Raw genomic sequence first — 27,220 nt, 5'->3', positions numbered from 1 at the left:
CATTTTTAAGATGTCTCACCTCACTCTTAAAAGGTCTAATGTGTGAGGGCTGTTTTTCAGAGGGTCATGTACGCGTTATGCATTGAATTGTATCTATTTACCTGTTAAATAGCAATTATTGACTAATTTTTCAGAGGCTTGAAAGCTGGTCAGGTAATTTGCGAAATCAATAACATCTAAAGCATGCAATGTGCATTTTTCAGTTTTGGAGACTATAAAAAAGCTGATGCAGTAGCTTTGCCTGACATCTGAGCACTTTGTTTGAATTCAGAGAACTGTGTGATGTATGCGCCTTCATTTTATATTTTCTTTTGTTCTATTTGTTTGTGTCCTTGCTTTCTACTTCCTGTCTGCCAAGTTTCTTTGTCTTATAATATGACTGCTAAGAAAGGCTTTTTTTTCTGCTTCTTTACAAGTATTTCTTAATTTCATTATAAATTAGCAAGGTCATTGTGTTAATGTGTGTGTTTTTTGGAATGTTACAAACTCATCAGTCATATTCTCTTCATTTTCTAAGTCTCAGCTGAGTAATTTGAAAACTGCAGTAATTAACAATTTGGCAGTCTAAAGGATTTAATCAGCTACCTGTGCAAGTTTAATTCCTGCAAATATTGCCCAGCATGAAATTGTATTGAAGACAAATTAGTTTATGTGCAGTACTAAAACATTTATCATCCAAATCGAGATCTAAACAGAGCGAATGTACAAATTTATACTCAACGAGTAATTCAAATTACTTTAATCACCTAACGACCTGCAATATGCATAATAAATCATTTTTCGTAAATCTTTCAAGTGTTATTGTCCTGTACAAAATCGAGAACCATATGCATGGTTTTTAACTGTGCAAACATTTGAATCTGAGAAAGAACTACACCTTTTTGTTGAGTTTGATTCACCAGAAGTGTTTTAAATAAGCCTGAAACAGTTAATCGATTGAATCGAATATTTCAATTAGAAAAAAGCCTAGATTTAAATTCTGTTAGATTAATTGTTTATCGAGTGTAACTAATACAAAGGTATCAAATCCGTAACACTTGGAGTGCTTGGAATTTGAAATATGCAGAGATAGTTTCCTCACGGCCGCTGCAATAAAGCGCACAATGAGGATTTAACGATTACTTGTGTGATTGTATAAACTAATTGATAAATTACTACATTTTGTGCAATCCAGATTTTAAAAACGTCTATTTCTGCCTATAAAAGCCCTCTAAAAAACATCCACAAATGGGCTCCATTTACATGCTGTGACCTGCATATTAATCATGTATGAGCCAACATAGATAAGACAGGCAACACTCACATTCACACTCTAATGCCAATTTAGTGTTGCTAATCAACCTATCCAAAAGTGCATGTTTTTGGAGGTGGAAGGAAGCGGATGGATGGAGTGACATTGTTATTATAAGACCTAACATGGCGGAACTATTTTTAATAACACGGTGCTTTGATCACAGATTTAATGTAGATATTGTAGCTATTGACATACTGAGCTGCTGCTGCTGCATCGCCTCTGAGTTGGTAAAAGTTTATGCTGGTTTATGAATCATGCCTTGCACTGCTAGAAACATGCTCCCAGCATGTTTACCTGAGGAGTGAGGGTTGTTTTGACGAATGAATCATCTAAAGAGGGAACACAAATCTTGTGCAGCAATATAGAAAAATTATGTCAGTCTGCATCCCAGTGAGAGCAGACATTGTGCAGTAAGTTATTTTTTTAAATTACGTTTTTAGTTTGTATTTCTTGTTCAGCACTTTGCAATACTGCTACATGATGCTTAGTTCACCAGAGTTGGATCTGCTTATCACTCAGCTGCAAAATGTCAAACTTACACCCAAGCTATTTCCCACATAAAATGAATTGCTTACCCATAATTAATTGAACAAAAATGTCCCTGGCCAGTTGGACCAAGCAGACAACTGTCCATTGACTGAGTCACACTTTATATTGATCATGATACATCATGCGTGTGTCATGACAGACGTCATACGCTGTCTGGCTAGCTGTGTACAAACAAAACATGAAATGTGGGCTAATACTTTAGATACTGTAATATGACTGTTCACGTTTTTTAGTTCCTACAGATTGGTGTCTTATCGTATTGTGTTGTGCATTACAAAAAGCTAGCTCATCTCTTCCCCTTAGTTTATGGCTAATACCGTAGCACGCTGACGTGTTAGTACGCTAGAAAAAGAGTTCTTCAGTGTTCGCTCTTACAATAACAATGTTGCTACAGTTTGGTTATTATACAAGTTACGAAACACAAATTAAATATTGTTGACGGTTTTTGAATGCATTTTTAAAGTGATTTATTGGTAGAATTGATTGCTCCCATTAGCTGCATTGCTGGCCACCAAGAACGAGACAATTTTTACATGTTAGAAAGCGAAAAAAAAACATCTTTTGTTTCCTGTCTCTCATAATGATTGTGAACAATAGGCACAATTCAAAAAAAGTGCAGTTCCCCTTTAAGAACAAAGGTTTTTCTTCCTTCACAAATATTCACTCTCTCCTTCACTTAACGTAGCTGACGAAATTCATCCATTAAAATTATTCCAAAATGAAGGAAAACAATGTCAACAATCTAGCAAAAGTCCAAACATAGCTTAAGTCAACCAAAACGAGGAATGTTGACCTAAACTGCATTCATTGTAAGATCATGTATTTTATTCAAATGTTGTCATATTTTTTTCTTTATTTTCGTAATTTTCAACTAGATTTGAGCAATATCGCCGCTATACGATATAAATGATTTAAATTTGGCAGACAAGAGAGCTTTTAATACTATAGTCATATAGTAATAACACATGTTGATAACACATTCTAGCTGTGTACCGAAAATTTGACAGCGACCAGCGAAAGAAGACATCCTCAACGCAATGAAGCGTATTTGCTTGCGAGCTAGCGGCTAATGTCCCTTCACAGTGCAGCTTCTAAGTCACTAATCCTCACCTTCATGGCGGCAAATAAACTGTTTCCTGTTAGGACTTGGTCAAGGTGTTGACCCCAGAATGCAGAGACGGTAGGCAAGTTTGAATCAAGAAAAGGAGAGTCTTTAATTAAGTCCAAAAAGGTTAACAAAAGGTGAAGGGGCAGAAACGCACACCATGATATATAGCCGATAAGCAGGAACCTCAGAGGTCAGGAAGGGCCCGGCGGGCACACTGATTTGAGGAAAAGTTCACAAAATATATTTTCTCCACCTCAGAGAGGAACAGAAAAAACACACGAGGTTAGGTGAATAATAAGGGCGAAAAAACTTACCCGGACTTGGAGGTCAAGCAAATGCATGCAATGTAGAAGGAAAAGGAAACAATAACCAGCAAGGCACAGCTGTCTGTGCCAAGCTTGAATAGTCCACGAACTGACTAGCTGCAGGTGTGCCTCAAAGTCCGCCCCTCGCCCAGGAAGAGTGAACTGAAACAAGAGGCACAACAGGGAAAATGCAGGCACAAAATAAAAGGGAAGGCAGGAGAATAATAAAACACAACATTTGTTTTTTACAATTACCATTATTACTGGAGGATGGAGAATAGCTAAACATGATACAGATACAATAAGCATAGCTAATTGCAAAGCTATAGGTGAGAATGTGGCTATATACATTTAATTCACATCACTTGAAAGTAAATCGATACAAATATCAACAGTTGCGATACCAAGTATTGTGTCAGTATATGGTTGATACGACAGTAATTAGAGTGATATTATTTGTTATCACCAACAAAAATTATATTTTTGTTTAAAAATAAAATATAAAAGTCTCAGGATACAGGAGGACTTTAAGGAAAAAAAAAACCTGAAGGATTTTTAATTGGAGTCAAAAGTAGCCTTTGGCTCATTTGTGTAGGTATTTTGCACTATTTATTTTATTTTAAATAATGAATAAAGGAATAAGGCATCACGGTGCGACAGGAGTTAGTGCATGTGCCTCCCAATACGAAGGTTCTGAGTTCAATCCCGGGCTCGGGATCTTTCTGTGTGGAGTTTGCATGTTCTCCCCGTGATTGCGTGGGTTCCCTCCGGGTACTCCGGCTTCCTCCCACCTCCAAAGACATGCACCTGGGGATAGGTTGATTGGCAACACTAAATTGGCCCTAGTGTGTGAATGTTGTCTGTCTATCTGTGTTAGCCCTGTGATTAGGGGCGACTTGCCCAGGGTGTACCCGGCCTTCCGCCCGAAGCAGCACCCCCCGCGACTCCAAATGGGACAAGCGGTAGAAAATGGATGGATGGAATAAAGGAATAAGGAAATCATTTAAAGTATTAATTGATATTGTTACATCGCCGTCCTGTGTTTTTGTCTGATTATAATTGTGTTCAAAAATTCAATGCATCAATGATCCTGAGAATGTTTAAGTATGAATATTGTTATGTTTAATACTGCGCCTGTACCTACTTGGTACTGGATCGATACCCAAATTTGTAGTATCGCCTAAAAGTATTTTAAGGTAACAATAATTTACCGCAGACATCAATCAGCATTTCCAACATGATTTTGGATCACATCGGACTGTCTGCCCCGCAGTTTTGAGGACCAGTTATAGACAATTTAGAGTGAAAAGCAAATATTATTTTCACTCGCATACAAAACATTCTAACTTGGATTTCCCTGGCGTCGAGACTGTCCCGAAGGACAGTGCAGCGAAGACACAACAAACTCCCTTCTTGTCTCACATGGACACACATGTTGTTGTTGACTTTGGACTAGCGACTGCACAATACATTAAGGCCGCGGAACAGAGACACACTACGGGCTTACACACACACATCAACAAAATATACGCCACACATACACACCCCACCCCCCCAACCCAACGCCCTCGACGCAAATCCCATAGGGGTGATGAATGGATGGTCAGCGCCTGAGAGCTGCGGCCTACCATCATGACCTCGCCTTTCCCTCTGTTGCTAGATATCTCGAGATGTACGTTGTAATATGTATATGTGCTTTGCCATGGAGGTTTTTTCCCACTCCAGACTGGGCCCCCTTCGGAGCCCAGTCTAGATTGTATTTTTTTACTCATCCTTCCCCAGCGTTTTACCTTTTCCCCATCTTTTACAGGGCGCCTTGTGGCGACCCATCAGCGTTCCTGTTCTGTAACCCTGTACACTGTTTCTTTTGTCTAATTTGGAACGGGTTTGTGCTGAAAACAAAGTTTCGTTGTACTTAGGTCTCTGACAATAAAGACCTATCTATCATCACTGTCTGCTCAAATAAGCTCCTGACTATCTTCCTTAGAGCGTATATTAAAGTTTCCTCCCCTACATCCATGTCTGCTGTCCTTTCGCCTCCTTAAGGCCTTTCTCCTTGACTTTTAGATCCACCCAGCTTGCATTCAAATCTTCCGACGTAAGCCCACTCACATCCCTGCTTCCACGCCTTTGGATTTAAAAGTTGTATTTTTCCTCCTTTATTTAGTTCTGCCACTTTACCATCTCCTGTTTATACCATCCAGAAGCTCTAAATCTTTCCATTCATATGAACTAATTATTGAACTCCCCGAGTACCTTTTGTCATGGCAGTGTCAGGTGGCAAATAATGTTCTCCCCCACTTTCAAGTTGACTGCCGGAATAAAAGCCGTCTTTATGAGGGGATTAAGGTAGCCCTAAAGCACCGGCCGCTGATCCCTTCCGACCGTTTCCTGTATGCAGAGAATATGAGTGTTTTTTTTTTTTGGCTTCTCGTCTTAAAACATTGTTTTTATGGGATGATTTGGATTTTTTGTTTCTTCTGGTCCAAACCACTTGACACTTTAGTGAACTTGGACCATTCACCCCTGATTCTGTGCCTTTTAGCACAGTAAAAATAATGGATAATGATATACTGTGTCAAAAATGTTCATGTATAAATCAGTGGTCCCGACCTTTTTGAGATTACGGGCCGGTGAAAAAACAAAAAAGGGAGTGAGTAGCACTCCAGGACTTTGTTTTAATCTAAAACAAAGAAAATCCAAACATCGAATAAGAACGCTGCAGTACAATGCATACAAAACGAATTGTGACTCACCATCGAGGTGAGCCGTTGATATGACTCATGTTAGGTTGATTGATTTTTTTCCGTTTAAAGTCATCCTTCTTTGACTTATTTTCATAGAAAATGTAGGCAAAAGTGTTTTGTATTATACTTTTAAAAAAGGTGTTTGAATCTTCATGATAAAGAAGTGGTTTGAATCTTCATGATAAAGAAGTGGACTTGGATTGTGTATCGGGTTGTTTGTGATTGATGTGACAATCCATTGATATTTCCTTACTTCTGTTTTACCTTGACATATTGAGGCTTGGATAGAACCAATACTATAGTTCTCTTCTTTTATCCTGACTGTATGAAAATTAAATTGAATAATCTTCTCTTAAAAATGTCTGTAGTATAGAAATCCTTTGAATTTTTTTTTTTTTTTAAACTGTCAACCATGGCCTATACACGCAGATCACGCGCTTCGCATAGGGCCCTGCGATCCTTGGGTGGTCCTTTTTTTGCGTGAAGAAGCGCATAGAAAATGTCAATGAATTACAGCGTGTTTCATGTAAAATTTTAACGACAAACCTTTTCCTAGCGGCTTCCTGCTCCGTCACTGATGAAAATATTATGGAAAATTTGGCCTAAACCCTATGGCGTTGTTTTGAAAGGCAATGGTACAGTGTTCAAATAGTTTGGAGTTCATTTAAAAAGGTTTATAAATGTATGATTTAGTGATGTTAAAACTGTTATTTTGCACACAAAAAAACATTGCTAAACCGTTTATTTCCTGTGAATTAATTTTAGTACAAAGCATGCATCAAACTAAATTCAAGTTTTATTTGTTCTTAAAAATATAAAAATTGTTTCACATCAATAAAAAAGTTTATAAAAATGGTGTAGAGGAGGCGCTCCAAATTAAATTCTGCTTAGGGCCCTATTTTAGCCTAGGGCAACCCTACCATCAATAATTATATCACTGCAATGATGTTTGTTGATTCAGGATGAGGAAAAACCGTTATTTAAAATGGGTATTGGTGCTTCTTTCAGGTCAGCAGGTTCTGGGTCTGGTGGAGAACCAGAGTGACTGGTACCTGGGAAACCTGTGGAAGAACCATCGGCCCTGGCCTGCACTGGGTAGAGGCTTTAACACTGGTGAGTACCAAAAAAATGTACATGAACAACTGTAGCTGTAGACACCCTCTTGAAGAAGTTGTTTTGCTTGGATCAGTCAGTTGTCTATTATAGGAAGCCCTTATTACCTATTTGTCCAATCAGACAAGGACATGTATGTGTGTGAAGAGATGGATTAATGGTTTTGGTGTTGTCCGATAACGGTTGTTTGTGGTGTGTATATACTTGTATTCTAAACTTGGACTTGTAGGGGGCTGGAGATAACAGAAAAATAAATAACATGGCGCTCTCTAAGAAAAACAAAAGTAAAGCAAAAACGGATCTGTCACCCTAAAATGGACACTCATTCTTTGCTCTGGAAGCACCCAACCAATTTGTCTCTTATGCTCAGCGAAACACCACTATGATTCTCAACGTTTTTAACTAAATTGAAATTTTAACTGAGGTCACCTAAATAAAGCAGTCTTAGAGCCCAATCTGAACATTCACCTGAATTCCGACCCATGCATTAACGCTCAACAGCTGCTAATGAATGTTCTCTCAAACTGTTCCAGTACAGGTTTAAAGCTTGAGAGTCTAATTGGACCTATTTGAATTTGAATAAAACTGTTCTAAACGACTATAAAGTGTAACAGAACCAAAATAAGGTAAATACTTTTTGGGTTCTATTGTGTTATTGATTTCCTTAATTAATTAGATTAGTACTATTGATGTTTATATGTTTGCATTTAGCAGACGGTACTTTAGCATTGCGCTATCAATACAAGTATTTGTTTATTGCAGCAATGGTTCAGCTTTTGCTTATAATTATATTGTCTTCTCCAATTTTTTCCTGTAGAAAATATTTTAAACATAAAAATATGATTAAACTATAATAGATTTTAGTGTTGTAAGAGAGAGCTCCATGCTCCTGTGCAAAAGCCTGGCAGGGACACACTCCAAATAATTTGGACTCCTGCCACAACACATTCAATAAAATCTGCACTGGTTTTCACAATTACAAGGTTAGATGGGGTTTTTTCATGAATTTCATTACATTAATCAAACAGCTAAAAATATTTGGTATACAGCAAGGTGTCCAAACCTTTTTTCAGCAAGGTTGCATACAGAAGTAGAAAAGCACTCATAGTAGAGACTTCTGCTAGGCTCTCTCTCCCAATAGTAATAATGTTGTGAATCCAAACAGTGATGTGTATCAGCTCCACAGTGTAATCACTTGTTCCTTTTTCCCATTTCTGACATATCCTGAAAGTTTAATCAAAATGTGCCCATAACTTTTTTAGCTATACATAGGTGAATGAAATAAACGGAGTGAAGCCTCTCGTCTCTGTCTTTGTCTCTGTGGGTGGAGGCAAGGCCACGCACAGAGGTAGAGACTTTTATTGTGGTAGAAATGTTCTGGATCAGCCCCAAAATGTAATGACTTGTTCCTTATCATATTTTGGACATTTGCTGAAAGTTAAAAGGAAATCCACCCATAAGTGTTTGAGTTTTATTGCTAACCAACAAACAAAAAATGTCCAAAGTAATTCACACTCTAAATACAGACATGGCGGCTAACTGTGCCGATTTCTATTTTCCTTTTATAAAGATATCTTTGCTTCAAGCGAGTCTCAATGACTATCAAATTTTTCTGTGAACTTAAAAAACTTTTTTGCAACTGCCTTGACTTGTCGAACGTCCTACTGCTCCGACGGGATAGTTATACGTTATGGGAAATGGACACAAAGACCCCAGTCCAGGTGTGGTTATTGGGCATTATGTCCATGCGGCCATAGCAACAGATGGAGCACAGCAGGGCGGTTAAGGATAGTTGGTTTGCTCCGGTCTTCAAAAGCAATTCACCACGTCTTTTTTTTTTCTTCCTTCCGCTAAAAATTGGCTGCCTAATTTTATTTGTAGGTGCCAGGAAGATTTATTTCATTAGCAAGGCAACTGAGGAAAAGTAGTTGTTTCCCCCAAAAGTTCCTTCTTTTTTTGTTTTGTTATGGAACAAAGTTTCTCAGAAGGATTTATGTTTCCACAGCAGAACTTAACATATATTCTACATCTTATGCCAGTCTGTTTGCAGGCGTATAGTCTACAGCTTTTTCTCAGTAAACACAAAGCTTTGACTCAGAGCCTCATGAAGGAGACTTTCATCACTAGAGCCGGGGTGGAACGATATGGATCTCTCTGTTTCTTAATACAATTGAGCGCGCTTAAGACGACGCCCCGCAGGCTGAGAGACTGGTGTCGAAATAAGCGGTTCTGGACATAACCGAAACCCAAACTAACCATTAGGTTAGGTTCATTTATTTGTAGGCGGGCAAATATTTTTTTTAAACATTCATCCATTTTCTTCCGCTTGTCCCTTTTAGGGTCGCTTGGGGGGCTAAAGCCTATCCCAGATGCACTCGAGCGGAAGGCTGAGTACACATATGCTACAGTAATACATGAGTGGGGGGGGGAAGCCATTCTTGGCCATGATGTTAAGAAAATACATGAATACGACATCAGACAAAGTATAGAACATGTGTCAAACTCAAGACCTGAGGGCCAGATCTGGCCCACTGCATCATTTAAATTGGCCAACCGCATCATTTAAAGTGCCCCACAGCACCATTTAAGTGGCACACTGCATAATTTAAATTGGCCTGTTTAATTTGGCTGGCCACATATTTTAATGAAGCCAGTAGCATCATTTATAGTGGCCCACGGCATCGTTTATGGTGGCCCACCGCATCATTTAAAGTGCCCCACAGCATCATCTAAGTGGCTCACTGCATAATTAAGGTGGCCTGTCCGATAATTTAATCTGGCTTGCTGCATCATTTAAAATCTCTCCCGCATCATGGCTCTTCGCATCATTTCATTTGGCTTGCCGTATCATTTATGGTGACCTGCCAGATCATTTGTTTTGTTGTTTTTGTTTGTTTTTTGGTAATCAAAAAGAAACACTTAAATATCAGCTTTTCACCCTGGCATAGCAAGGAATCTACCAATCTGTTAGTAGAAAATGTAATAATCAGAAACAGATTATATATGATATAATAATATAATGATATGCAGATTTTGTAGCGAGGCTATTATATGTTTATAGTTCACTGTTGAATGCGTCCCCTGAGGGCAGCCATAATTGCGATGTGGCCCTCGATAAAAACGGGTTTGACACCCCTGGTATAGAACATGAGACTTAAAATGATGCCCTTTGAGTTAGAATAGAAACAGCAAAAATCCATTTAAAAATTCATTTAAAAATATATATACATCACAACAGGCGCAAGTCTTTAGTGCTGACAAGTGTTTGCACATTTCCTTGTGAGACAGAGACATAAGGATAATAAAGGAGTTTTGAGATGGATTTCCTCTATTTTTGCATGTTTTTATTTGGATTATTCTGTTTAATACGATATTTCGGTGTATCCTCTTATTTAACAGCTGTTGCAATAATGTCCAATGTATATCTCCACTACAATGACAATAAAGCTTTCGAAAAAGCGCAAGTCTTTCTTTTGCTGACTAACGATTTAAATTAAATGAATCATTTGCTGTGGTAAACGTGATCTAAATACTGTCATGCTTTTACTTTGAACATTACTTTGCACTGAACAGGAAGTAACCGTGTGCACATTGTATTGCTGTTAACCAGATAGATGTTATGTTGCTATTGTTGTTTTACGCTGCCTGCTAACAATACTACAACACGTGTCGACATAAACAGACCGAATATTTTTTTTAAATGACTCCCTTGGGTCTTTTAATTAATGTCGACGAAAGAGGTCGTCCATTTATGTGGACATCAACTTAAGCGTGCAACTTGTGGTAGGGATGTTATGATCAGGGTTTTATGCTTCCATACCAATCAGTCATCGGCGGATATCGATATTTTTCACATATATTAATCGTATAGTTTTCAACTTATTTATGGTGAGTGGTATTGACTGTTTAAAGGGGAACATTATCACAATTTCAGAATGGTTAAAACCATTAAAAATCAGTTCCCAGTGGCTTATTATATTTTTCGAAGTTTTTTACACCCGTCCATTTTCCTGTGACGTCACATAGTGAAGCCAACACGAACAAACATGGTGGAAAGAACAGCAAGCTATAGCGACATTAGCTCGGATTCAGACTCGGATTTCAGCGGCTTAAGCAATTCAACAGATTACGAATGTATTGAAACGGATGGTTGTAGTGTGGAGGCAGGTAGCGAAAACGAAATTGAAGAAGAAACTGAAGCTATTGAGCCATATCGGTTTGAACCGTATGCAAGCAAATCCGACGAAAACGACACGACAGCCAGCGACACGGGAGAAAGCGAGGACGAATTCGGCGATCGCCTTTTAACCAACGATTGGTATGTGTTTGTTTGGCATTAAATGAAACTAACAACTATGAACTAGGTTTACAGCATGTGAAATACATTTGGCAACAACATGCACTTTGAGAGTGCAGACAGCCCAATTTTCATCAATTAATATATTCTGTAGACATACCCTCATCCGCGCTCTATTCCTGAAAGCTGATCTGTCCAGTTTTGGAGTTGATGTCAGCAGGCCAGGGAAGCTAGGGTCAATATTCTTCTCTTGATCATCTTCGGTGGCATAAGGGACGGTGTGAGCCAAGACATCCAGGGGGTTTAGCTCGCTCGTCTGCGGGAACAAACTGCCGCCATTGCTTGCCGTGCTACCGAGGTTCTTTGTCCCTGAATTGCTCACACACTCCGGCAGATTCAATGGGGGTCTGGCGGCAGATTTCTTTGACTTTATCGTTGGAAATGCATCTGCTTTGCGTGTCGCAGGATATCCACACATTCTTGCTATCTCTGTCGTAGCATAGCTTTCGTCGGTAAAGTGTGCGGAACAAACGTCCAATTTCTTGCCACTTTCGCATCTTTGGGCCACTGGTGCAACTTGAATCCGTCCCTGTTCGTGTTGTTACACCCTCCGACAACACACCGACGAGGCATGATGTCTCCAAGGTACGGAAAACAGTCGAAAAAACGGAAAATAACAGAGCTGATTTGACTCGGTGTTTGAGAAAATGGCGGATTGCTTCCCGATGTGACGTCATGTTGTGACGTCATCGCTCCGAGAGCGAATATTAGAAAGGCGTTTAATTCGCCAAAATTCACCCATTTAGAGTTCGGAAATCGGTTAATAAAATATATGGTCTTTTTCTGCAACATCAAGGTATATATTGACGCTTACATAGGTCTGGTGATAATGTTCCCCTTTAACAATATCAACACAATATTTACACTAGTTCCGTATTCTCTTTTATTGCATACAATTTTTGAGTAAAACGAGGTCAGTGGTACACAATAACTAAACACGAGCAAAAACTACTATGTACTACTCATTTAAATCATTGGGTTTTTGACCTCAACATACTCCTGTGTCCAGGAAATTATTCTCTCAGTTTGTAAACATTGACAAAAGCAACAAAAAATAATTTTGAGAAAATAATGCTTGTTGATTTAATTTTTCATTTCCCTACATCTACATTGCTCAACGTTTACTAAGAACTTGTTTCTTGGTGTCGTTTAATGTTAACTTAGCAGTTAATGTGGTGGTTAGTTTAGCTATTAGCATGTATGGCTTGCTCTCGGTGTGTAACGTGTAGCTTTGTCCTCCACTGATAGTGACACTAAAGATATCGTATTTTTCGGACCATAATGTACAGTGTCGATGAACAGGTCTATTCAGGTCTGTTTTCATACAAAAGGTGCATTAAAGGGGTCATATTGTGATGATTTTTTTTTTCTACATTTAAAACACTTCCTTGTGATCTGTAACATGTAATAGTGGTTCTTTGGTCAAAATTGTGCATAGATTGTTTTATAGACCGTCTTCAAGTCCCTTTCTAACCGTCTCTCCAGGATTATTTGTCTTACTTACATGGCTCACCTTCGACAGCGTCTTCCGTGTTGTATAGAAGTTCAAACTTCACGCTACTTTATATTAGAAGTGGCAACAGCACAGGATGAATGCCCCACAACAAGGGAATAGAGGAAAAAGGAGCTTATTCACTATGACTTCAATGGCGGACGCGTGCCCATTTTCGGGATTTATGCAGATCCCAAATACGCATCGGCAGGTACCAAAAGGTTAAAAAAAAAGGTTGGTTTTGCCTTATATTGCAAAACAAAACGCCAGATAATGTCTCCTAATGGGTGCCATTTTGGGGTCCTTATACACAGACTATAATAATACCCGCATGTTAGCACGCCTGACTACGGTAACCGTAATGTGCCAACAATCCATCAAGTGGTACGACTTTGTAGCGTACCAATGTTGTACTAAAACATTTTGACAGATTTTTGAGCGTTGCATGTTCTTTTTTTCTCAATCAAACATCAAAGTTTTGGGCTTGCTTTGCTAGAGTATTTATTGAACAGGCGTCAACTTGCAGTACAAGTGTATCGCTTATGTGTGATCGTCATCTACTGGTCACACTTATCATTACACCATGTACCAAATAAAATTGTTTCAATGTCAGTAAGCACAACCAGAATTAATCCATACATTAGGCACACTGGTTACAGGGCGCACTGTTGATTTTTGAGAAAATAAAAAGATTTTTAGTGCACCTTATAATCCAAAAAAATATGGTACTAAGAATTGCAGTTTGTTTTCTGTAATGGAGGTAATTATTAGTAGCTTAGGGGAGCGGCTCCACACTATATTGAAACACCTAATTATGTGCTAGCCACTTGTTTGTGATTGGCGTTAAAAGGCATTAATCAGCAATGGCGATCACGTACTGATACTGATCGGGAGTGGATTGAGCCGCACATCACTACTTTTTGATAAGAAGAACACCGTAGACCAGGACTGGGTTTGTTGATACAGATGTCGACATGAACGGGTTCTACTGTAGGTCACATGAAGTGTTTTGTGTTCTTTTCAGGGGTGATTTTGCTTCTCCTCGATCGACTACGAAAGCTGAGATGGGAGCAGATGTGGAGGTTGACTGCGGAGCGGGAATTGATGAGCATGTTGTCCACTTCATTGGCAGATCAGGTAAAATGCAAACATTCCCACGTAAAATATATTTTTCTCATGCTGCAAAAAAAAAGTACGTTTAGGAAGTAATGTTCAACATTTCTTCAACCTCACGTGATTTGCGTTTGGAGACCTCAACGAAGGTTATTAACCTGACTGCTCCTATGCAAATATGCCACTTCATGCAGTCTTTGTTCAATTTTTAATTTGTCCAACTAAAATAGGCTTGAACTTTTCATAAAGGTCCAACTGCTGCTCATCTGCTGCATTTTCATGTACCTCACATGAAGCCTTGACACTTTACTTGCAGTGCGTGGAAAAAATGCACACTGATGTTGATTTTTTTGTATGTGACATTTGGCTGAAAAAAAGCTTTTGTCTGCCAGATGGATTTAAAATTAAACAGCAGTCAAACAGTTGGAGAGGCAGCCAGTATGGACATTCTCTGAAGTCAGGCCAGAAAGTGCAAGGCTTAAGAGGACTGGAGTGACATGTGGCCACTAGTAGCCCAACTGTGACACACACACATCCAACACGCAAGCAATCATGTCAGAGATTTTGCGGTTTGGTTGAGCCTGCCATGGTACACGCTACACCCTCATTTGAACTGAGGCAGCAAAAATAACAATACATGAAAATCAATGTTTTTGGCAATCATTGCGCCACGTCAGTGCCTAATAAAAATAATAGTAAGCTAATACTCCTTTAAATTCACTTTGTGGATTTGTTTTTCAATTAAAAAAACAGGAGTTAGACAAACATACTGACTTTTTTTAAATGGTTGAAATACCCAAAATATAATTATTTGATATACTGTATACACTTATCCCTTGTGTGGTGTTCGGGTCTGTGGGACCCGTTTTCATTTTTTATTAAAAGAAAAATGATACAATTAATTAATTTTTCAAACTGAGACTCACTGACTTTGGCTCATTTTCTGTGAAGAACATATATCAGAATACATATTTAATGGCCACACACCATACACCACCCCCCCCCCCCCCCCCTACACATTTCTATTACATATAAGATGTCCGGGTAGCTAATAGAAGTGAATTGATGTTCTGTGTACCACACACACACACACACACACACACACACACACACACACACACACACACACACACACACAGAGTGTAGGTACACAGAACATCAGAGGGTCAAATGTGCGAGAAAATGAGAGCAGACAGTGTTGACAAACAATGTTGCAACCTTGTGTGGGAACCGCAGGTGCAGAAACACAAAAGAATAATCCCTGTGGGATGCAGAAACTGGCAGAGAAATTTTCCGTGCATCTGTTCAGTATTTTAACATAAAAGGGTTTGATTGTGAGGCATTAAAAGCCACAAAATGCAACTGGTCCATCAGACCCCAAACGCTGGCTGAGTAACAACAATATGAACATTACACAAGGGTTATGGATGAAATAGTTATATTTTTTTAAATACTCTTAAGTGGAAATCACTATTAATACTGTATGTAATACTTTTACAGCAGTCTTTATGAAGCTGTTTTTTAGCTTCTATGGCTAAATTATGTCTTTAAATTGTTAAAATAAATATATGCAAGTTGTGGACAAAGGGGTGTACCTCGCCCCATCCTTTCTTGTGAAAGACTGAGCATTTTTTGGGAAGCTGTTTTTATACCCAATCATGGCACCCACCTGTTCCCAATTAGCCTGCACACCTGTGGGATGTTCCAAATAAGTGTTTGATGAGCATTCCTCAACTTTATCAGTATTTATTGCCACCTTTCCCAACTTCTTTGTCACGTGTTGCTGGCATCAAATTCTAAAGTTAATGATTATTTGCAAAAAAAAAAAAATGTTTTTCAGTTTGAACATCAAATATGTTGTCTTTGTAGCATATTCAACTGAATATGGGTTGAAAATTATTTGCAAATCATTGTATTCCGTTTATATTTACATCTAACACAATTTTCCAAATTATATGGAAACGGGGTTTGTATATATATATATATATATATATATATATATATATATGTATGTATATATATATATATATATATATGTATATATATATATACATATATATATATATATATGTATATATATGTATGCATATATACGTGTATGTATATGTATGTATATATATGCGTGTATATATGTACGTATATATATATATATATATATGTACATATATATATATATATATATATATATATATATATAAATACACGTGTATATATGTACATACATATATATATATATATATATATATATATATATATACGTGTATATATGTACATACATATATATATATATATATATATATATATATATATATATATACGTGTATATATGTATGTATATACCAGTGACGTGCGGTGAGGTTGATGGCTGGTGAGGCACTGACTTCATCACAGTCAGATTTACAAACATATGAACCCTAAAGAGTATCGTATTCACCATTTGATTGGCAGCAGTTAATGGATTATGTTTAAAAGCTCATACCAGCATTCTTCCCTGCTTGGCACTCAGCATCAAGGGTTGGAATTGGGGGTTAAATCACCAAAAATGATTCCCGGGCACGGCACCGCTGCTGCCCACTGCTCCCCTCACATCCCAGGGGGTGTGCAAGGGGATGGGTCAAATGCAGAGGACAAATTTCACCACACCTAGTGTGTGTGTGACAATCATTGGTACTTTAACTTAACTTTAACTTTACACATACAAACTGTAGCACACAAAAAAAGCACATTTAATTAAAAAAACGTTATTATGGTCTTACCTTTACTTATAAATGAAGTCCATGCGCCGCTCCTTCTGAACAAAAGCATCGATAACTTGTTTATAGAAGTCTTCCTTATCTTTCTTCAGTTTTAAAAGTCTCTCTGTCTCCATGGAGATCTTCCTTTAATTATTACCTCCTGCTTCGATTGAAAGTCCAGTTTAGAAAACTGTTTTATTTTAGATATGTAATCCTCCATGTTAAAAGTCCAGGCGAGAGGAAAAAATAAACGATCGCTAACTGTTGCTGCTTGTTGTCACTTATTCTGCAGCCGAGTAGTCGCAAGAATGATCTCTGGGATCACTAGCGCCCTCTACCACCATGAGGCGGGATTACTGCGAGCCTCACCCAGTGCGTCTTCGCAGCCGTTTTATGATTGCTCAGCACAAGAAATACGTTACACACATACAGTTGTTGACAAAATACACTGTACATTATATACCTCAGCTAACTAAACTATGGAAATGTATAATATAATTCATATAGCAATACGGTCTCACTGCACAGCAGGCCAGCAGTTAGCCGAGTCATTGCGCAATCCATGGTGAGGCTCAACTGGCTGGTGACTCACCGCAAGTCTCTTCTCAGTATTTGAACGGCAAATGTGAAATTTCAGCGATTTTGAGTAAAAATAATCTAAAACTGGTGAAGTTAAATGGAAAATAACTTTATAGTATAATCACTGGATACATATAACAATTTAAATTTTTTTTTTTCTTTTTACATTTTTTTTCTTTCCATGATGGCACGTGAGGCCCTGCCTCACCTGACTGCACGTCACTGGTAGATACGTGTATATATATGTATGTATATATATATGTGTATTAGTTCAAACCCCGGCCGAGTCATACCAAAGACTATAAAAATGGGACCCATTTCCTCCCTGCTTGGCACTCAGTATCAAGGGTTGGAATTGGGGGTTAAATCACCAAAATGATTTCCGGGCGCGGCCACCGCTGCTGCCCACTGCTCCCCTCACCTCCCAGGGGGTGATCAAGGGTGATGGGTCAAAAGCAGAGAATAATTTCGCCACACCTAGTGTGTGTGTGACAATCATTGGTACTTTAACTGTTATATATTACTAAAGAGATGTGACGGCAACAGACACCAGGGAGCAGTATAGCTCTAAGTATTTATTATATATATCCATCCATCCTCCTCTCTGAGCTGCCACCTCTCCTCTCTGAGCTGCCACCTTAACGTGGTAGAGGAGTTTGCGTGTCCCAATGATCCTAGGAGCTATGTTGTCCGGGGGCTTCCATGCCCCCTGGTAGGGTCTCCCAAGACAAACACGTCCTAGGTGAGGGATCAGACAAAGAGCAGCTCGAAGACGTCTATGGAAATGCAAGTACCGAGACTCAGATTTCCCTCGCCCGGACGCGGGTCACCGGGGCCCCCCTCCGGAGCCAGGCCCGGAGTTGGGGCACGATGGCGAGCGCCTGGTGGCCGGGCCTGTCCCCATGGGGCCCGGCCGGGCACAGCCCGAAGAGGCAACGTGGGTCCCCCCTCCAATGGGCTCAGGGGCCATAGAGGTCGGGTGCAATGTGAGCTGGGCGGTAGCCAAAGGCAGGGCACTTGGCGGTCCGATCCTCGGCTACAGAAGCTAGCTCTTGGGACGTGGAACGTCACCTCGCTGGGGGGGAAGGAGCCTGAGCTAGTGCGCGAGGTAGAGAAGTTCCGGTTGGATATAGTCGGACTCACCTCGACGCACAGCAAAGGCTCTGGAACCAGTTCTCTCGAGAGGGGCTGGACTCTCTTCCACTCTGGCGTTGCCGGCAGTGAGAGGCGACGGGCTGGGGTGGCAATTCTTGTTGCCCCCCGGCTCAGAGCCTGCATGTAGGAGTTCAACCCGGTGGACGAGAGGGTAGCTTCCCTCCGCCTTCGGGTGGGGGGACGGGTCCTGACTGTTGTTTGCGCTTACGCGCCAAACAGCAGCTCAGAGTACCCACCCTTTTTGGATTCACTCGAGGGAGTACTTGAGAGTGCTCCCCCGGGTGATTCCCTCGTTCTACTGGGGGACTTCAACGCTCATATTGGCAACGACAGTGAAACCTGGAGAGGCGTGATTGGGAAGAATGGCCGCCCGGATCTGAACCCAAGTGGTGTTTTGTTATTGGACTTTTGTGCCCGTCACGGATTGTCCATAACGAACACCATGTTCAAGCATAAGGGTATCCATATGTGCACTTGGCACCAGGACACCCTAGGCCGCAGTTCTATGATCGACTTTGTAGTTGTGTCATCGGATTTGCGGCCTCATGTTTTGGACACTCGGGTGAAGAGAGGGGCGGAGCTTTCTACCGATCACCACCTGGTGGTGAGTTGGCTGCGATGGTGGGGGAGGATGCCGGACAGACCTGGCAGGCCCAAACGCATTGTGAGGGTTTGCTGGGAACGTCTGGCAGAGTCTCCTGTCAGAGAGAGTTTCAATTCCCACCTCCGGAAGAACTTTGAACATGTCACGAGGGAGGTGCTGGACATTGAGTCCGAGTGGACCATGTTCCGCACCTCTATTGTCGAGGCGGCTGATTGGAGCTGTGGCCGCAAGGTAGTTGGTGCCTGTCGTGGCGGTAATCCTAGAACCCGTTGGTGGACACCGGCGGTGAGGGATGCCGTCAAGCTGAAGAAGGAGTCCTATCGGGTTCTTTTGGCTCATGGGACTCCTGAGGCAGCGGACAGGTACCGACAGGCCAAGCGGTGTGCGGCTTCAGCGGTCGCGGAGGCAAACACTCGGACATGGGAGGAGTTCGGGAAAGCCATGGAAAACGACTTCCGGACGGCTTCGAAGCGATTCTGGACCACCATCCGCCGCCTCAGGAAGGGGAAGCAGTGCACTACCAACACCGTGTATGGCGCGGATGGTGTTCTGCTGACCTCGACTGCGGAAGTTGTGGATCGGTGGGGGGAATACTTCGAAGACCTCCTCAATCCCACCAACACGTCTTCCTATGAGGAAGCAGTGCCTGGGGAGTCTGTGGTGGGCTCTCCTATTTCTGGGGCTGAGGTTGCTGAGGTAGTTAAAAAGCTCCTCGGTGGCAAGGCCCCGGGGGTGGATGAGATCCGCCCGGAGTTCCTTAAGGCTCTGGATGCTGTAGGGCTGTCTTGGTTGACAAGACTCTGCAGCATCGCGTGGACATCGGGGGCAGTACCTCTGGATTGGCAGACCGGGGTGGTGGTTCCTCTCTTTAAAAAGGGGAACCGGAGGGTGTGTTCTAACTATCGTGGGATCACACTCCTCAGCCTTCCCGGTAAGGTCTATTCAGGTGTACTGGAGAGGAGGCTACGCCGGATAGTCGAACCTCGGATTCAGGAGGAACAGTGTGGTTTTCGTCCTGGTCGTGGAACTGTGGACCAGCTCTATACTCTCGGCAGGGTCCTTGAGGGTGCATGGGAGTTTGCCCAACCAGTCTACATGTGCTTTGTGGACTTGGAGAAGGCATTCGACCGTGTCCCTCGGGAAGTCCTGTGGGGAGTGCTCAGAGAGTATGGGGTCTCGGACAGTCTGATTGTGGCGGTCCGCTCCCTGTATGATCAGTGTCAGAGCTTGGTTCGCATTGCCGGCAGTAAGTCAGACACGTTTCCGGTGAGGGTTGGACTCCGCCAAGGCTGCCCTTTGTCACCGATTCTGTTCATAACTTTTATGGACAGAATTTCTAGGCGCAGTCAAGGCGTTGAGGGGATCCGGTTTGGTGGCTCCAGGATTAGGTCTCTGCTTTTTGCAGATGATTTGGTCCTGATGGCTTCATCTGGCCAGGATCTTCAGCTCTCACTGGATCGGTTCGCAGCTGAGTGTGAAGCGACTGGGATGAGAATCAGCACCTCCAAGTCCGAGTCCATGGTTCTCGCCCGGAAAAGGGTGGAGTGCCATCTCCGGGTTGGGGAGGAGATCTTGCCCCAAGTGGAGGAGTTCAAGTACCTCGGAGTCTTGTTCACGAGTGAGGGAAGAGTGGATCGTGAGATCGACAGGCGGATCGGTGCGGCGTCTTCAGTAATGCGGACGCTGTATTGATCCGTTGTGGTGAAGAAGGAGCTGAGCCGGAAGGCAAAGCTCTCAATTTACCGGTCGATCTACGTTCCCATCCTCACCTATGGTCATGAGCTTTGGGTTATGACCGAAAGGACAAGATCACGGGTACAAGCGGCCGAAATGAGTTTCCTCCGCCGGGTGGCGGGGCTCTCCCTTAGAGATAGGGTGAGAATCTCTGTCATCCGGGGGGAGCTCAAAGTAAAGCCGCTGCACCTCCACATCGAGAGGAGCCAGATGAGGTGGTTCGGGCATCTGGTCAGGATGCCACCCGAGCGCCTCCCTAAGGAGGTGTTTAGGGCATGTCCGACCGGTAGGAGGCCACGAGGAAGACCCAGGACACGTTGGGAAGACTATGTCTCCCGGCTGGTCTGGGAACGCCTCGGGATCCCCCGGGAGGAGCTGGACGAAGTGGCTGAGGAGAGGGAAGTCAGGGCTTCCCTGCTTAGGCTGCTGCCCCCGCGACCCGACCTCGGATAAGCGGAAGAAGATGGATGGATGGATCCATCCATCCATCCATTTTCTACCGCTTATTCCCTTTGGGGTCAGCTACAATCGGGCGGAAGGCGGAGCACATCCTGGACAAGTCGCCACCTCATCGCAGTATTATATATATTCAATATATATAATAATTAAACAATAATAATATACTAACTAAGGAAATGGAGTGTGAACTAAATCCCAAAAGTGTATGTGGTGTGAGGCTATGTGTGTAGTTAGCTGAGGTGTGTGTTACCAAATGTTGTTGAGAGCGAAAGAACACGGAAGTCCGTGGGGCAGGCTCCCAAATTACTTTGTTCCAGAAGTTTTGAGGCTTGTCTCTGGGCTGTTTGGCGTGATGTAAGCGGGTTACTTTGTGACATTTGCGCAGAAATGGCTTTCTTCCAGCGACTCGACCATGCAGCCCAATTTTCTTCAAGTGCCTCCTTATTGTGCATCTTGAAACAGCCACACCACAATTTTTCAGAGAGTCCTGTATTCCAGCCGAAGTTATTTGTGGATTTTTCTTTGCATCTCGAACAATTTTCCTGGCAGTTGTGGTTGAAATCTTTGCTGGTCTACCTGAATCCCTCATTTTCCACTTCTTAATCAGCGTTTGAACACAGCTGATTGGCATTCTCAATTCCTTGGATATCTTTTTATACCCCTTTCCTGTTTTATGCAGTTCAATTACCTTTTCTCGCAGATCCTTTGTGCAGCACTGGATGAAATATGCAATGGTCTGTCAGAAGCCCAGAAACTCACTGACCTTTTATACACACATTAATTACTAACAAACATGTCACAGGTGAGGATTGGAACCGTGGTTAGCCATTCAAACCTGTTTGTGTCAACTTTTGTGCATGTTATCAGATCAAAGTCACTGGGGTATGTAAACTTTTGATCAGGGTCATTTGGGTACTTTCTTTTGTCATTTTAAATTTAAAAAGAGTAAACACAGTTGTTTGCCATTAAATAGCTTCACACAACCATTAAGCATGAGTGGAAGAAAGGTTTTTGTGTTATCATTCATATTCTCTGAAGAATGGCCAAGAAATCATAAATTCTCCCAGGGTATGTAAACTTATGAGCACAACTGTGTGTGTGTGTGTGTGTGTGTGTGTGTGTGTGTGTGTGTGTGTGTGTGTGTGTGTGTGTGTGTGTGTGTGTGTGTGTGTGTGTGTGTGTGTGTGTGTGTGTGTGCATATATATATTTGAGTGTGTGCATATATATATTTGAGTGTGTATATATATATACATATGTGTGTGTGTGTGTGTGTGTGTGTGTGTGTGTATATATATATATGTATATATATATACACAGTATATATATATATATATATATATATATATATATACATATATATATGTATGTTTGTGTGTATATATATATATATATATATATATATATATATATATATATATTGTCAGGGCATTTTAATCAAGGATCCCCCCATTATCTCCCAGCTATCCCGAGCTCATCCGGATGAGTGGTACATTTATGAGATTTTAATTAAACCTTCATTAAGTAAAGTCCCGCAAGGTATGCAGTTTGGAAAATGAACGGCACTTTCGGAATCATTTCAGCATTCCATCTGCCTTCTACCGTATGAGCACCTCCAATAGTCTGTCAGCTGGCTTTATCACACCATTTATTACATGGTCATAGAGCTTTTATGACTCCCGTTAGACGGTTGCCTGTCACCAACTGTTGTCATGTGAGCCTTCCGCCGAAATAAAAAGTCAAAAGAAGTCTGCCAGATCTTAAGCATGCAACTTATTTGACGGCGCACAGATTTGGAATAATTAGTTCATCATATGGAGTCTTGGTAGTATACTGCACGATTTTGTGTCTATTCGCTAGCAAGTAAATGCACTTTAACCTTTACAGGCAAACTTAATTTGACCTTCTCTCTGAATGTACATGTCCAACTGTTCGATTTTCAATGTGTTTTGTGCTGTTCTCGAAGAAGGAGCTGAACAGCAAGATTCATTACAAGTACACGCTCAATGAATGGACCCGTAAATATCCTGGTTAAAAATGAGCATTTGTCTTCTTCATCATGCTGTTCACATTCTGACATTATTAAGAGGCCACTGAGCATTGAGTGTCACCAAAATGTCAATGTAAGTCATTTATGTTTGATGTGTGTTCTCTTTGAGTTCGTGTACGGTATGTACTAATACTGAACTACTAATTACAAGGAACACATCAAAAATGTTCATTAAATTATTCACACTCACTAACGTTATTGTTAATGCTTTGTAAAACATAAAATAAATGGAATGTAATAAATAAACACTGTAAGCCTTAGGCTGAACCTAATTAATAAATTATAGAGAAACTTATGTGATGTGTCTACCCCCCTCACTCTCAGGTGCCTTTTTCTTAATGCCAAATTATCATTAGTGGGTGTCAGAAATTGCACCTTAATAAATATGTGTGATTTACTTGTTTAAATGCCTCATAAATTAAGCATAATTGTATTTACCGTATGTCTAAGCGTTTTTGGTTAGAGATTTATTTACCGTATGTCTAAGCGTCTTTGGTTAGAGATCTTTCCCGCGACCCCAAAAGGGACAAGCGGTAGAAAATGGATGGATGGATCTTTCTCATACTTTCCATTGAATATTTAACATATCCTTTTACATAGATAAGCTAAGGGGAAAGGATCATTTGCATGTTGAAAATCTGCACTAATGTCGATGTCAAAAAGTGCGGCCCACAGCTCCTTTTTATTTTGGTCTGAGACATATTTTACTGACCAAATATCACAAAAATTACACAGACAACAAAGAAACCAGAAAAGGGCAAAATCTCTGAAAAATGGTACCTTAAAAGCCCAAGTCTCCCTATGTCTTACTATATACACTCTTTAATGATAAGGTCCCCTTTGTCACCCGCACCACAAAGCAGAGATGTAGGCGTTTATTTATTTATGTATTTCATAGCTGAGCATATCTTGACCAATGGATGTTTAATGACTTCAAATGTGAAGAACATCATGCAAATGTTTCTTTATGCAACCTTCTGTAAAAAAGAAAAAAAAGAAAAAAAAAGAGACTTAGACACCCATGGACTATGTGAATAGGGCTCCCCCTGCTGGAAAGTATTTATTTTGACAGTCCTCTTCTCTCATCTATGACGTCACTCGGACATGAGGCTGATTTTAATATAAAATGTAAGTAAATAAGGGCTTCACTGGTCTATATAGTCAACAAAAACCACAAATCTTGATCAATCAGTTAGATTTAGCCAGTTTAGAGTACAAAATATTTCTAAATCCAAATGTGTGTGTTTTTGTGTGCAGGATATCTTCAATGCTGTCATCAAACAGAACCCATTCCTGGTTCACCAGCTTCCATGCTTCTGGAACGTTCAGCTCTCAGACCACACCCGCTCTGAGAAGTGCTACAAAGACGTGTCAGACCTCAAGGTGAGACCCTGATGCCCCTTCGTTAAGCACACACACACACACAGCACAGACACACACACTGTGTCTTTAGGCATACAGTACCTGACCTGACTGCGACATAGTCTTCTTAGTCAAACAAAAGATGCCGATTTTCGGCCGGTTTTATCTTTGCAGATATGCTTAGGCCGATGTGTACAACACATGCATTGCTGCACATAAAATGGAATATCCATCCATCCATCCATTTTCAACCGCTTGTCCCTCTTGGAGTCGCGGGGGTAGCTGGAGCCTATCCCAGCTGCCTCCGGGCGTAAGGTGGGGTACACCCTGGGCAAGTCGCCAGCTCATCACAGATAAAAGGGAATACTTCATTTGTGATGATAACTCCCAATGGAGTTGGCAGCGCTGTGGACTCAGTTGTAACTACTTTGCTGTCCATAGCAGTGCTTCCCAACTATGGAGGAAAATCTGTGTCTTTTTATGCAACCAGACAATAAGAAAAATATGCAAACAAACAAATAGATTTTAAATAAGAAAATTATTTTCAACCCCAATTATTATTTTTTTTGTCAACATTTTTTGGGTTCAAACTTTTGGGCGGGGCCTCATCCGAACATTATGTTAGAAGCCTTTTTATTGGTCTGCCTCGGATGATGGCGTGACCGCTGACTAAAAAAACACCAAAGACTGGGAGTGGGCCATATTGAGTAATTAACAGGCTTTTAAGACCACAAGATTGAAGTTGAGTCATAACCAAAAGACAGACTTGCCACCAAAAAAAGGATTTGCAACGAAAATAAAAGTTTGCATTCAAAAAAAGTGTAAGCAAAAAAAGATATGTTACCAAAATAAAGATGTGCAACCAAAGAAAAGTTAGCAACCAATTTGTTTTTGTTAAAGAATATATATATATATATATATATATATATATATATATATATATATATATATATATATATATATATATATATATATATATATATGTATGTATATATATAGATGCATATATGTCTATACATATAACATATATGTATATATATAGATGCATATATGTCTATTAGAGATGCGCGGTTTGCGGACACAACCGCGGAGTCCGCGGATTATCCGCGGATCGGGCGGATGAAATTAAAAAAACTAAGATTTTATCCGCTCGCGGGTCGGGTCGGGCGGATTAATTTTTTTTTTTTTTTTTTTTTGTTGCGGGTGGCAGTTAAACCAATTCGGTACATAGTTAAATGTTGTTACCCACATACGAAAAACGAGCAGGCACCTGCTGCATATGCCACAACAGAAGAAAAAAAAAGAAAAGAGATGGACACTTTTACGGAGCGGAGAAGGGACGCCTCGCCGGGGTCCGGGACCGAGGCCCCTTCCCCCGAGAGGGCCCCACCGGGAGCCGTAGCTGAGGCGATCCGCGAGAAGGGCCCGACGCACGTCCAGGGTCACTACCGCGCCCACCGCACCGACACCCCGCCTCGTCCGCTTTCGCCGCGGCCGGCGTCACGCGCAGCAGGTAAGCAGCTTACCTGCCCGCCACCCCCGTGGCCGGGGGCTCGTAACATGGGTCACTCCGCGCGCTCCGCCCGCGCAGCTTACCTGCTTGCCACCCCTGTTGCCGGGGGCGCGTAACAGGGGTCACTCCGCGCGTAGTGCGCTCATGAAAGGGGTGGGGCTCACCCTGGTTGATATAGAGAGCAGGACGGTGGCCATGGAAGTTGGAACCCGCTAAGGAGTGTGTAACAACCCACCTGCCGAATCAACTAGCCCTGAAAATGGATGGCGCTGGAGCGTGGGCCCATATCTGGCCGTCGCCGGCAGCGAGACGCGCTTGGAGGTGCGCTCAGCGCGGCTCCCATATGATTGCGCACTGGTGTGCGCCTGGGTCGTGACAGCGTGGCACGCGAATGTCTGTGCATTGGATCAGTCTCCTTTCTTTAACAGGCAAAAGCTTTATAACCTCACCATACCTGCCAACTTTTAAATCAGAAAAACCTAGTAGCCAGGGTCCAAGGGCCGCAGGCCCCGGTAGGTCCAGGACAAAGTCCTGGTGGAGGGTTCAGGGCTTCGCCCCCCGACGCAAAATGACTATTAGCATTCAGACAGGTTAAAATGTTGCTAAAACCATCACTTTTCTATCAGTCACAGTGACTTTTCAAAACAAAAATATTACAGCAAAAATCATATGGGTTGATTGACATGTTTATTCTGTAAGCTAACTTCAATAGTTTGAAATTATTTTGACAGTTAATGCCAGTTATCCTGTCAACCTTTCACAAGACTTCAATTTGTTAATTTAAAGTATAAATAGTATAAACACTTTTTACAGTATGTCGTGCTGTGAAATACAGCCGACAGGATTGCGCATGCATGGTGCAGGAGAACAAAGGACTTCTTTCATTTAAGGTTTGTGATAAACCATCAAACTCATTCGTTAAAAGGACTCTATAGTAATATAAAGCGAATTTT

The 27,220-nt window shown here is 41.3% G+C and overlaps 1 protein-coding gene across 2 annotated transcripts in view; it reads left to right on the top strand.

Annotated features, from left to right (window-relative positions):
* The window catches only part of large1 (LARGE xylosyl- and glucuronyltransferase 1), a 218,281-nt gene that overhangs the window by 174,269 nt on the left and 16,792 nt on the right, over positions 1-27,220 (top strand). For both annotated transcript variants that reach the window (XM_061960698.2, XM_061960697.2), the window contains exons 7-9: positions 7,012-7,116; positions 13,990-14,102; positions 24,650-24,775. In XM_061960698.2, the coding sequence (XP_061816682.1) occupies positions 7,012-7,116; positions 13,990-14,102; positions 24,650-24,775 (344 nt within the window). The remainder of the gene's footprint in view (positions 1-7,011; positions 7,117-13,989; positions 14,103-24,649; positions 24,776-27,220) is intronic.

Source organism: Nerophis lumbriciformis, linkage group LG05, assembly GCF_033978685.3.
Source record: "Nerophis lumbriciformis linkage group LG05, RoL_Nlum_v2.1, whole genome shotgun sequence".
Lineage (NCBI taxonomy): Eukaryota > Metazoa > Chordata > Actinopteri > Syngnathiformes > Syngnathidae > Nerophis > Nerophis lumbriciformis.
This window is presented reverse-complemented; position numbering and strand designations above follow the sequence as displayed.